General features: G+C 37.6%; 2 protein-coding genes across 6 annotated transcripts in view; one reads left to right on the plus strand and one right to left on the minus strand.

Annotated features, from left to right (window-relative positions):
* Positions 1-7,423, plus strand: part of LOC144578662 (uncharacterized) — a 277,455-nt gene extending 270,032 nt beyond the window's left edge. Inside the window, exon 4 of the mRNA XM_078345527.1 lies at positions 5,792-7,423. Within this exon, the coding sequence (XP_078201653.1) occupies positions 5,792-5,796 (5 nt within the window). The 3' untranslated portion in view covers positions 5,797-7,423. The remainder of the gene's footprint in view (positions 1-5,791) is intronic.
* Positions 1-13,387, minus strand: part of LRMDA (leucine rich melanocyte differentiation associated) — a 1,126,962-nt gene that overhangs the window by 100,075 nt on the left and 1,013,500 nt on the right. For 3 of the 5 annotated variants that reach the window (XM_054242285.2, XM_054242287.2, XM_054242289.2), the window contains one exon: positions 10,965-10,999. The exons of the other annotated variants lie outside the window; for them this stretch is intronic. In XM_054242285.2, coding sequence (XP_054098260.1) covers positions 10,965-10,999 — 35 coding nt within the window. The remainder of the gene's footprint in view (positions 1-10,964; positions 11,000-13,387) is intronic. 5 annotated transcript variants of the gene reach the window in all.

Here is a 13,387-nt window from a genome sequence, read left to right on the forward strand (position 1 = left end):
GATACTGTGTTCTGTGTTCCCCAAAAGGATGTAAGCTCTCCAGAGGCAACAGCCACACAATCTATTACCCATATCCCATTCTGGGCTCATCACACAGTAAGCACTCAGTGTACATCCATCACTCACAATTTCTGATTGTTCTGAGTGTAGACAATTGCATGCTGAGCCTTAGGAGATGATGTCTGGTAGGAAAAATATATATCCAAAGGGAAAATGGCAGGCTAGCCAAAAGGAGGAAAATTTGAGTGAAAGTTGAAGCACCTGAGTTATAAACACACATCTCTGATGCTCACCCTAAAGTGCTTGACATTGGTAGGAGGCATTTACAGCAACCATTTCCTCTCCCTATTCCCACCCTCACTCAACCACACGTTTCTCAGTGGCACCAAAGCACGTAAAGCATTTATTAAACAGCATGAAATCCATTTAACGCTTCTCTGGATGCACTAATTAGGTTTTGTATTTTGGGGCAGAGCAATACAAAACAGAGGGCAAAATCCTGGGCTTATTAACATTCTGTGTGTCTATTTTGGGTTGCTCCATGAGGTATTAAACCACGCCCCCATTTCCAGTCCCAAGTGATGGAGAAAGTTCCTTTTAGGGAGGATAGGAGGAAAAGCTTTCAAAACCTGCAGTCAAAAATAATAAACACTAGTAACAGGCTATCAATCTCTGGGACTTCGCCCTGGTCCACAAAGTTCCCCATTTCCATTAATAAACATCTCCAGGAACATTACAGTTCCTTTGGAAAATCCAAAGTGCTTGGCAAGGAGGTTTTGATTTCCAGCCAGCCCTTATTTGGTTCTGTGTGTAGAGGATCTGTTAAGCTTCATGCAATTAGCAGGCATAGACAAGCTTTGAGCAGGGGATATTTTTTAGTTCGTTGAATCATACCAAATCTGAATCTGTTTACCAAAAGGAATAAGAAATGTGCATCTGGCTAGGCTTTTAGCAGAGGCTTGAGAAAAACCGTCACATTTTACTGATTTCTTAGTGCTATTTTGTAATGACACTTGGAATTAACAATCAGAAGAGAGAAAGGTTGCAAAGTCTCAGACTGGACTTGCAGACTGAGGAAAATGGCCCTATGAGTATCTGTGCATCAAATGCCAAATCTTATTAATATATTTTGAGAGTTTCCTAAGGTGCCTATTAGGGACTTCCTTAAAAAATGAGAATAAAACAAAATAATACACTGTAATCCAAAGTAATACATAGTGGAGATCTCTTTGGCTCCTGTGCAGCTGGGCTTTCCACATGAATGATACAACAGTGCAATGGCCTGTGGGGTCTTCCAAACTGGGTCTGCTGTGAAACAGAGTTTAGGTCATTCCTTAAAGATAGGAAACGGGCTGATCAGGCCCTCATACTGCTCTCATCCAAGAGACAGAGCTTAAGCTTCCCCATATCTCATTCATCCACAGGTACCACTGCCAGGAAATAAAAAATGTCACATAGGTTCTACTCCACATCCATAACAGTAGGATGACCAAATTAATCAACCAAACAATTTGAAAACAGTATCAATAAACTTGCCTGCATGTAAGCTATCGATAAGCCATTTTATATTCATCTAAATGTTTATATGTAACTACAAAATAACGGCACATTCTTCCAAGATTGATTAGTATTGGAAATGAAAACAGTATTAAATATCCAGTGTAGGCTGGTTCAGGTTCAGAGATTTATTGCAATGTCAAGATTTCACATAAAATTCAACAACTAACTCTTGTCTGGAAGAGAGGGGTGACTCCCCTCAATGGGTGTTCAGACTGCAAATATACATAAAACAGTGAGGCCAATTTTTTTAAAACTAAACACCCAGGTTTTTTTTTTTTTTTGAAAGCACTAGGTGTGTAAAAGAAAATAAGCTTTAATCCATGGGAAATGGCCTAAAAATGATGCATTTCTATCTGGCTTGTTAGAGGAGTTCCAGGCTGAGGGGAACCCTCACATTTCCCTTACTGTAACATGTCCATAGAGTATATAAGGCATGCACATCTCTCCTGGCATATTAAGTCTAGAATATCCATCTTCATCATTACAGCTGACACTTAGTAAATGATTACAGTTGACTTTTGCCATTTGCAGCAGCTGTAGCCTTTAAAGTCTCTGCAAACACTGAGTTAGCAAATACTGAACCATTGCTCCTAAGGAAGATACAGAGTTAGGTTCCTGAAAGCTTCTGGTCACAACATTTTTGTCAACTGATTGAGACATAACCTTGTTGTTTCTGTATTTCTGTGTAAGAAAACTTATTTAAGGTATTTTGTTGATTCATTAATGTTGAACTCATGACCCCTAGCACTATAATTCATGCCTGAAGAAAGCTTATCTAACACATGGATTTTCTCTACAGAGCACATCATGGCCCTCTTGGGCTTAGGAATACTCTGCAGAACTTCAGCACTATACTTGGTGACTGCTTTAAACCACAAAGTCACCTAAAAAAAAGCAAACGTGAAGAGCATAGCGCTAAGTAGTCCATTAGAAAGACATTTGCGTTCAGTCTGAGAGCTGAAACAAGAAAGCAGGGTCGCCTTGTTCAGCTTCAGCTGGAAACATGCACATGGGCAACTCAACATTTTCACTGCTTTGTGCATGTCTATGAATTGCTGTGAAAGTGTGTCATGAATATTGACTTGGGGGCTACAGATTTTAGTAAGCAGGCAAATTTGCAAACACAGAATCAGTGAATACTGAAGATCAACTGTATATTACTCGGCCTAAGGCTGACACAGAGAAAAGAAAATGAAAAAGCATTAAACTTTGATAAGTTAAAACTAAAACCCTGAATGCTCCCTCCCAATGGGAGACTGTCACCAAGTACTTTCCTGATCCGTAGTAAAGAGAAACCTGAAGGAATGCGAAAGACAGGGTCAAGACAATTCTTAGAGACAATGAAATGTGACTCTGACTATTCCCAGACATCCATGAAACTGCAGAAAATATTGGAAGTGGGAGTTATGGCTAAGACCATAATTTAAAAAAACCAACACTCCGCTTCCTATCTTCAACTTAACCTCAGTAAGTTAAGGGAAGAATTAAAACAGTCAGAATTGCAACCAAGTTTTGTGTTGCAGGATTAATATTTCAGGCACCCAAAAAATAAAAAAGAAGGGAAGAAGGAGGTAACATGGAAGAATGAAAGCCTTCCTTCAAGAGCTGGAAAAGAAAATCTCGTAACAATAGGAAGGTAGAAAAGGCAGGCTGGGCACATTGGAGTGCTGATTTTTAATTCAAGTTTTAAGATCTGAAATCCTCATCTCAGGCTTTTATCTGAAATGCTTTTTTTTTTTTTAATAAGAGTGCAACTTTCTCAGAAGGCCTACTCTTTTGTCTGCACAAACAAAATGAACACTGTCTTTCAGTGGCTACCTTATAAAAACAAAGGACCACCTCACCTGAAAGCAACCCTTTTCTTTTTTTCTTTTTTTTTTTTTTTTTTGAGACGGAGTTTCGCTCGTTACCCAGGCTGGAGTGCAATGGCGCGATCTTGGCTCACCACAACCTCCGCCTCCTGGGTTCAGGCAATTCTCCTGCCTCAGCCTCCTGAGTAGTTGGGATTACAGGCACACGCCACCATGCCCAGCTAATTTTTTGTATTTTTAGTAGAGATGGGGTTTCACCATGTTGACCAGGATGGTCTCGATCTCTTGACCTCGTGATCCACCCGCCTCAGCCTCCCAAAGTGCTGGGATTACAGGTTTGAGCCACCACACCTGGCCAGCAACCCTTTTCTTAAAGGGCATAAGACATTTTTCTTAGCCATCATCCTGAGCAAATACAGCTTTTCAAAGGACATCTGAGTCATGTGCTCTGGTGCCACATCACATGGTCTTCTGCGAATGCTTTTGTAGTCACTGGGGAAGCTCCAGCTCAGGACCTGCCCTCCCACTGCTTTCTATTTCCTTTGAGAACTTACAGACATTGAACATGCTCTTTGGCCTCCATGATAAAACTTTAGAGTAGAACATTTTGCTGGGTCATGCCCAATTACAGAATATATTTGGTGAGTTTAATAAAAATAGTGGGAAAATTACCTCAACACACCCTACTCTATAAGCCAGGCCCTTGCTCAAACCATAATGCTGGGATTTAATCTGGCTATTTATTGTTCCTCACTTTAGATGACACCAGGAACAAAGTGGAGACCGTATGACTATTTTTGGGTAGGGATGTGTGCAAGGGGATGTTCTCTGAGGGATACTCAAACCCTTTCTCGAGCCCTTCAGCCCAACTCCTAAGGAGGAAGAGGAGAAATGTTAGCAGGGTTGGCCAGCGTAGAATACCTTTCCTTCACTGTGGTGCACACAGTTGGAATTATGGGGCCTGTACAAGTTGATGTGGCTTTCAAGATTCCTTTCTTCCCATCTCTGCCACACAGCCACAGTAACAACAGGAAATATCGCTTGGGATATTTCCTTCCATTATTCAGGGGCTTTCTCCTCTCCCACATAACTAAGTAGAATGGTCCCGGACGATATGCCTACCCTTGTCATATGCCCTCTGATCCCCTGCCACTTCCCTTTGCCAGATGGTGGGTTACAAACTCTAATTCTTGTGCTTTCGTCTGCTGCTAACTGGTGTGTAAGGCCTTGTCTCCCAGAGAAGTGATCAGATTTGCAACCTGAATTTGAATTTGGAGATGACCACAAGGAGGACAAAAGTTTGTCCTGCTTTGGTTCTAGTATAGACCCTTAAGTTAGCCTAAGCTGACTAAGTTAAGGAGCCTCTTGTGACATTCATCCTAGCCCATCAGTGTTTTTATTGGAGTGTATTCCTAAAGGCCCTGGCTAGTATCAAAATCTTATCCTATCAGGGATCACCATTGAGGCATACTCTTACTGTGGGACCTTCCAGGAAGAAGTGATCAGCCAAGCTCAGGATTCACCTATTTTGGCCTTGAGGATAAACAGCATTTTACAACCTTCAGAATTTCACGCCAATTCAATGACATAAACATATATTTTTCATTTCTAATCAAGGAATTTGTGTGTTAAGTGAGAAGTTAAACTAATGTCCTTTAACACCTTCCCGCACCTTCTTTCTATGATACTCACCAATTCTGGACAGCTATAGATGTTTGTCTAATGGGCAACCAACAGTTTTAGATTCTAGGAGACAATTTCTTCTATAAACAGAGGCTCTGACTCTCTACTGCAGATATCATCTAAAATTAATTTTATGGGAAGTTGGACAACACGACCTTTAATGGCCTCTCCAACTCTGGCATTCTAGGAGAAGGAAGTCATGCTCCAAGCTAAAATGCTGTACTCATTGTGGTTGCTCTCTCAAGTCACATGGAATAAAGAGAGCAGAAATACAACTTGGCCCCAGTCGAACCAGATCCCTACCCTGGATTCTCCATCAAAGAGAAACATATGTGAAAACTCTACTCAAAACCATCCTCTCAACATCCCTAACCCTCTTCCTGTTGCTGTGAAACATCAGAATTTGTCCTTCTCAGCATATGAGACCTCTGTAAAGCCAGGAGATTACAAATAGTCCTGGCAGTTTCCAGAAAAGTCTACTCTGTCATTGGGCACAACAGGGGAATCCATACATCTGGCCCAGGGAAATGAAATGGAAAATACAAATAAAAAGGAAGTCAAAGTCGGAGGTGGGGTGGAGGGGTGGGTGAGCACAGCTTGCTCTAGCTGAGCAAATGCAGACCAAAATCACCTCCAGTTCTCACTGGGTCATTTTTTTTGTCCTTATGTTTAAAGTAATATGTGGGTTTTAAGAATGTTTATTTACTATTTCTTGATTCTCTGTTTGCTTGTTTTAGGATAGCCAAGTTGGTACGAAGAATAATGCAGCCTTGGAGTGACCAAAATCTGCCTTTTTTGGGAGTCTGCATTAAACAACAAAAGAACATACAATGCAGACACTGCTGCTTTAACTATGGAAGTATATGATTAGTGACTCTTTCAGTTCAATTCCAACCTTTGGCTTGTCAATAGAGATCAGAATCCTCAACGCAATCACCCAAAGATCAACGTTTTGTATTATCTTTCTTCTCCATCTATGTGATTCATCCTAAGAACCATCTGTGTATGCCAGACCAGGGAATTAAAAATGAAGTTGTTCTAGATTTAGCTTTATACTACATGTCAGTGGTAGCCCAAATGTGGTTTCAGAATAACTTATCAATGAAACAGTTGTTGTGGTAAGCCAAGAAAACTAGATTATGAAAAAAAAAAAAAGAAAACTAGATTATGACTGAGAAGATGTTGTTCTCAGTTCAGACACTGCTAATTGCCTATGTGACTTTAAGAAGTGAGTTTTGAGGATTAAATGTAATGTTTTATACAAACATAGAATACATACATAGGTATGTATTTTATGTTCTCATAAAACACTACATATATTTTGATCTTTGACTCACTTATCTTAATGCATTGAATATACAGTTATGAACATTAGAACCTTTAATCAGTCACCTGGTCTCCAATTTAATAAAGGAATTTCTGGAATCTATATCCAACTGCTGAGATACATCAAAATCCATGTGATCTTCTATTTAAAACATAAATTTTTTAATGTCTACAGGAAAATACAAATGCATCAAGTTATGTCTTAAATGGAGTATGAAACATACTGTTGTGGTTACCAGTTTATCCATCCTGCATGATTTATTCATAAACAATGTAAGACTAGATAATCTATAGCATGGCAAACAAATGTGCCCTGGTTTTGTTCAGATCATTCCTCTAAGCAGATACTTATCATAGTTCCCTCAAAGTAAAACAGATGTTGCACTCTTGAAAGTCTTGGGAATACATGTTATGAGAAGACTCTGCATGTCATAGAACCCACAGTAGAGGGGAAGGGCTTGGCTCCTATTTGAATTTATATATGCTTTAGCTATGAGATTTCATTAAACCTTAGTTGGCAACTAAAGAGACTAGTCTTTACTCTTTTTTATCAACATGGCCACACTGGTACCGGCATGGTAAAATCCCAGCAAATGTATGCACAGAAGGGACAGCATATTTATCCTGATTAAAAGAGTCAGTGGGTCCAATCCACTGATCAGTCCTTGCAAGAACTTTACGGAGCTCTGCCCTGTGGGAATCCTGGTCACTGCTGCTGATGACTGTCTTTGACTGTGTTTTAGAAATATGAAATATTCCTCTACTTCAGAGACCTCTGTGAACATTATAGAATATTACTTATCATTCATCTATCAAGTATATTTATTTAGGGGCTACCATAAGCCAGGTACTGTGTAAATCATAGGAGATTCAAATATATAGAAGTCCAGACCCTGTTCACACAAAATTTATTGTCTAGTAGAGAAGTTGCATGGCATAATAGAAATACCCCTTACACTAGGAATTGGGAATCCTGGGATATAACTCCATCACATGTAGTGGTTATTTCATAAATATGTGTTTACTTAATGAATGAAAGAATATACAAGTGCATGAATGAATAAAACAAATATATAAACATTTTGCTGTCATATTAGGTTACTTAGCTTTTTAAATCCTCCTTCCCCGGGGCCTCCCAATAACACTTTAATTAAATCAAATTCCTTATCCCAACATAAAAATCTCTTCTTTCCTGGACACTGCTTTCCATTTTCTCCCTAGCCCACTATACGCCAGCTATTCGTGGCTTTCTTTTAGATCTTCTACTCACATCTTTGCACTAGCTCTCCAGACATCTATATCCTCCTGTTCTCATCTTTACCTGATGGATACCTTTTTTTTTTGGCCATTCAGTGCCCATTTTAAATTTCACATCATCTGCCTATTAAAGGAGTTGCAGTAGGTAAGTTTTAATTTTATTCCATTTCAGTAACTTTTAAAAATTTTGAGGGCAGCAGAAACAGGTAAGTGATTACGTCATTTTTTTAAAAGACAGTTAAGTGTTCTGGACCCCACATGGCCTTCCCACAACCCTGCTGCAATCAGATGGACCTTGAGGCCCTGACCCAAACTCCAGGGCTGCTTACCATTTATTGTATTCTATATCCAAATTGAATGCTCCCCCACACTTAGGTGTATTTGAAGAAGAAGAATAAGAGCATTAGATATAGGCATAGGCAGTCTAGTTGATGTAAAGCATCTCGTAAGATGCCACCCACTTCCTGGCCACGCTGATGAGCCATCTGGTAAGTGACCTCAGAGCCTTAGAGGGCTAGAATTCTCTTCATACTTCCTCAATCAGGCAATGAAGAAAATACAGAAAGATTTTAGGGATAGGCCATTCCTTTGAAGAAAAGCATTATAAATGGACAAAGAGCATCGGGCAGGGTGCAATGGCTCATACCTATAATCCCAACATTTTGGGAGGCTGAGGCAGGTGGATCACCTGAGGTTTGGAGTTCAAGACCAGCCTGACCAACATGGAGAAACCCCATCTCTACTAAAAATACAAAATTAGCTCAGTGTGGTGGTGCATTCCTGTAATCCCAGCTACTTGGGGGACTGAGGCAGAAGAATCACTTGAACCCAGGAGGCAGAGGTTGTAGTGAGCCAAGATTGCACCACTGCACTCCAGACTGGGAAATTCCATATTAAAACAAAAAGAGCATTGGAGAAGCACTTCCTGAAGAACAGAGTCTTCACATGGAACACCATTCAAAGGAAAAGCCCAAGTGGCTGCCAAGTTTGCTCAAAATATCCAGCTGTCGATAATAATCTATAAAACTGCAAATCAGAAATACACAGAAGAATACTGCCTAGACATCCAAAATTAAGTTACATCACTTCAAACTTCAAGAGTAGAATCCTACCAAATCAGCGTGGGACAGAAGGAAGGAACATGCCACAGAAAATGCCTGTTGGTCTTAGAGCAATCCCTATTAAAAAATAGGCATAGGAAAACACATATATACATTTACCACTATGGATTCTACCAAAAAAAGACAACAATAACTTCTAGGAAAGGAGCTTTTCCATGTGAACTCAGATAAGGAGGATATATTTGAAATTTTATTTTTACATGAGACAAAAGCAAGATGTAGAACTCATTTGCTATCCCCCAAAACTCTGTAAAACAGATGCTGTAAAAAAGAATCAGAGTGTCACAGGAAAAATTATTCTGAAATGAATGAAGAGATAGTTAGGAAACTAGCCTAATTAAGGGATTAACCAGGGAAACCCAAAATCCAATGGTAAAGTGAAAGTCCATATTTGAGGCAATGCAAACAGAGGTAAAACTGCAAAAATGTAAAAGAATAACGTGGAAGAAATTGTAAAGAATATTTCTCAGTATTTAGAGGAAAAAATAGAACAGAAGACAATGGACATAAAAGACTATTTAGATCCAGATGAAGTGTTACTGGGGCAGGAACAGATAATTTATCACCAAAGAATTTAAAAAATCAAAATTGCCACAGAGAAAGAAAGACCTTTTAAGTCTGATATGCTTATGAGACTTTAGGTAAAAGGGGTGAGGGGGAACCAAATGAAATAAATATTTTAGTGACTAGAAATATTAGGGAGTTCTACTGTCTTTTAAATCTCAATGATAAATTTAGAATCCTACAAAAATGAGAAGAATGAAACCTTATCTTTAAAGTAGCAAAAATAAGGCTGGCCTCACCCTTCTTTGCAAAATCAAATAAATGTCAGAAGACAATGAAACAATTTGTCCAGAGCAATGACTAGAAAAGTGTATAACTTAAGAGGTTTATGTCCCAGTCGTTCATGTAAAAAGGTGGCAGGAAGACATTTTACTAAGCTTAAAATCATAAAAACATTAATCATTCTTCTTCTCTTCCTGAGAAAGCACAGGAAAAGTGAATATGTGTCAACTAATAAAGAAAAACAGAAATCAGGAATGCAAGACTGAAATAGCTAAACTATAAAGAAAATGTCAAGGAACTTAGAAATCAATTTACTTTTTAGGAACGTACATGAAGAATTGTTATAACATGGGCACGAAACTAAATTCAAAGTCCGGGAAGGTTACATATTTTTCAAGATCAGGATTTTATCATAAAACGTTGATAGTGTTAACACCAGGTAAAAGGAACAAATACTGATAAATACAGAGAAGTAAAAAGTCAAGAAAAGCCCAGTTAATTTATGTTTCTCATTAGAAACTTGTTCTTGTTTGACAGAGGAATATAGGATTTAGTGTATAGTTTATAAACAAAAGGATTACCATTAGTACAATTAATGAAAATATTTCAACCTTCCAAACCTCTATTTAAGATGGAAACAGACAAAACCCAGAAAAAGAAAAAAGCAAGAAAGCATTAGACAAAGTTATAAAATTAAGCCCAAATATACGTTATAGCAACAGATGTAAATGCCTTAAATTTTCCTAATAGCTGTTACAAAATCAAATATACACAGATCACCAAAAACCTTTAAATAAAATTTAAAGAATAATTTTAAAACTGAAATAATAGTAAGTGAGAAAGACTTGCAGAAAACAATGATGGCAACAACATGAAAGGCAGAAAGCAGTATCTGGAAAAAGAAGATGATATTTTGGGCTGAGAAAAGGAGCCCTCTGCAATGAAGATGTAAAGGACATATCACTTAGGCTACAGATGATATATTCATCAAATACCAAAATCTATTTAGCAGTAACTTCCAGAAATAATGAATTGAAAAATATTTTACAATTGTCAGCCTCTGACAGATTAAACTAATATTAAAAGGAATAAAACACTTGAGTCTAATTATAAATAAATAAACTTACATATACATATACTACCTTATACCCTTCAAAAAGAAAATATAAGTTCTTTTCAAATACCCATGAAGCATTTTTAAATTTGCCAATTAATCTAGTATATTTGAAAAAGTTCTTGAAAGAAAAAAATCTGTAATCTCAAACTTCAATTTAATTAAACTAGAATGTCAGAAATTAAAGTTAAAAACTAAAATAAATTGGCAATTTCCTCAATAAATATTAGATCAGAAAGTAAATAAACATCAGTCATACCTACTTTGGAAATAAATGAAAATAAGCAAAATCATATCAAGACTTACAGAATATAGATTCAGAAGTAACAAAGCAGGTAAGCCTGTAAACAGACAGAAGACAACTAAAATTAATTAATTAAACAATGAGCTTAAAGAGTCATAAAATAAGAGAACTTGCACAACAAAAGGCTAAAGAAGAAAAATGCATATAAGCAAAAATCATGAAAAATGGAAAATATTAAAACAGGTTCTCTGGGAAAACCAGGAAAGGAGAAGAACCTAGAGTCTTATTTAGAAAGAAAAACACACAACTAAAGAATGAGAATTTAAGAACTAATATCAAAAGAGATATTGGAATATTTCAGAGCACTATCATGTCAACGGGCAGCATTTTTCATCTATCCAACTGGTAAAGTTGGAGAGAAAATACCTAGTACTGGCTAGAGAATGATTATGCTACCAATGGAATGTAAATTGGAAACAGCATATTTGGATCGAAATGTTACATTATGTATCAAGTGCCTTAAAAATATTCATACTCTTTTAGTAAGTAATTACTTGTTAATTTATGCTAAGAGAGATATTAAAAATTTGGATGATTTATGTTTTTATAGTACCTCCATATGTTGGGACATTAAGGAGCTGTTAAAAAAATTGCCTTTGAAGATGATTTTATGGCATGGTAAATCCACCCTATAATGGCTGGTATAAAAGAGAAGGATGTAAAACTAAATATATAGTGTGAATTCTATTTAGTGAAAAGCAAAGCATAGATGACAACACACTGACATGTTAACTGTAATTATTTTATGCAGTTGTATTTTTGGTTATTTAAATATTTTCTATATGCTTTTCAATAGTTTCCAAATCTATGTTAATGAACATCTATTCTTTTACAATCAATTAAACTCTGTAAAATAAATGTAAAAGATTTCTCATCAAGATAACATTGTAAACTTACAAATTCAATACCTTTTCCTTGATACATCACTAAAGGCAATTCTAGGTGAAATTTCAAAAATTAAAAGTTACATCTATACCCAATACAAGATGAACATGTCTTGTACACCGGAAGAGTACTGAAACAGACATCAAGGAAAAAGTGCTGAATCATGGGGTTGTTGAACTCTAGGTTAGAAACAGACAAAGGCAGAGAAGGCTGTCACTGAACACTACTGAATTAGGGCTGCAAGCCTGACTCAGCATAAAACTTGTAGGGTCTCCCAAACAGAGGGGGTAAAATGAGGAAAAATTAAGGCTGTGAACTGTATCACCATGTACATGTGAGACAGGAAGGAACAGAGCAATTCACACAGATCAGATTTGTCACAAGCTGCTAGGTACTGGATTTGCAATATCCCCAACCTATGAGACAGAAATCCCAGCCCACTAACATAAAACTTGTTTCTGGTCTGAGATTCTCAGGGAGCCACACGGAAGCTACTGAAAATCTGTAAACATGATAGATATTTAAAGATTTATTTATTTATTTTTTGAGACGGCATTTCACTCTTGTTACCCAGGCTGGAGTGCAATGGCATGATCTTGGCTCACCACAACCTCCACCTCCTGGGTTCAAGCAATTCTCCTGCCTCAGCCTCCCGAGTAGCTGGGACTACAGGCATGCACCACCATGCCCAGCTAATTTTTGTATTTTTAGTAGAGACGGGGTTTCGCCATGTTGACCAGGATGGTCTCGATTTCTTGACCTTGTGATCCACCCGCCGCGGCCTCCCAAAGTGCTGAGATTATAGGCATGAGCCACCGCGCCCGGCCTTAAAGATTTATTTTCAAAGATAACTTTCACTCTAGATAAACAAGCAACCTAAAATTCAAAACCAATAAGGAAAAGCAGAACCAAGAAGATATCCACAAAACTCAACAACAGAGGACAATTTGACTACAGAAAAAAAATGCATATAATTGTCTCAGAATAACCTTAAAATACTCAAAAGATAATGTATGTAAACTGGAAGACATACATTGAGAAAAATGACTAATAAAATAATCAATATAGAAACTAGAATATAGAAATAATATAATTGAAATTTCAAAACTTTATAGATGAAATTGACCCAACAGTTTTCATGGTAGAAGAGAACACTAGTGAACTGGAAGACAGTACTGAGAAAATAATTCTGAGTACAGCACTGAGACATAATGAGGTTAAAAAAAGAGAGAGAGAAAAAAAAAGTTAAGTAATATGGAGTCTCCAACATATACCATATAAAATTTCCAGAATTAGGCCACAGCAGGAATACTAAGAAGCAATTTAAACAGCTAACAGCAGAGAATCTTTCCATAACTAAGGAAAACCCTAAATTCTCACACTAAAGGCACACATCAACTCAGCTGAGCATAGTAAATAAAGACCACTCTGGTGGCCGGGCGCGGTGGCTCAAGCCTGTAATCCCAGCACTTTGGGAGGCCGAGGCGGGTGGATCACGAGGTCAACAGATCGAGACCATCCAGGTCAACATGGTGAAACC

The sequence above is a fragment of the Callithrix jacchus genome, chromosome 12 (assembly GCF_049354715.1).
Source record: "Callithrix jacchus isolate 240 chromosome 12, calJac240_pri, whole genome shotgun sequence".
Lineage (NCBI taxonomy): Eukaryota > Metazoa > Chordata > Mammalia > Primates > Cebidae > Callithrix > Callithrix jacchus.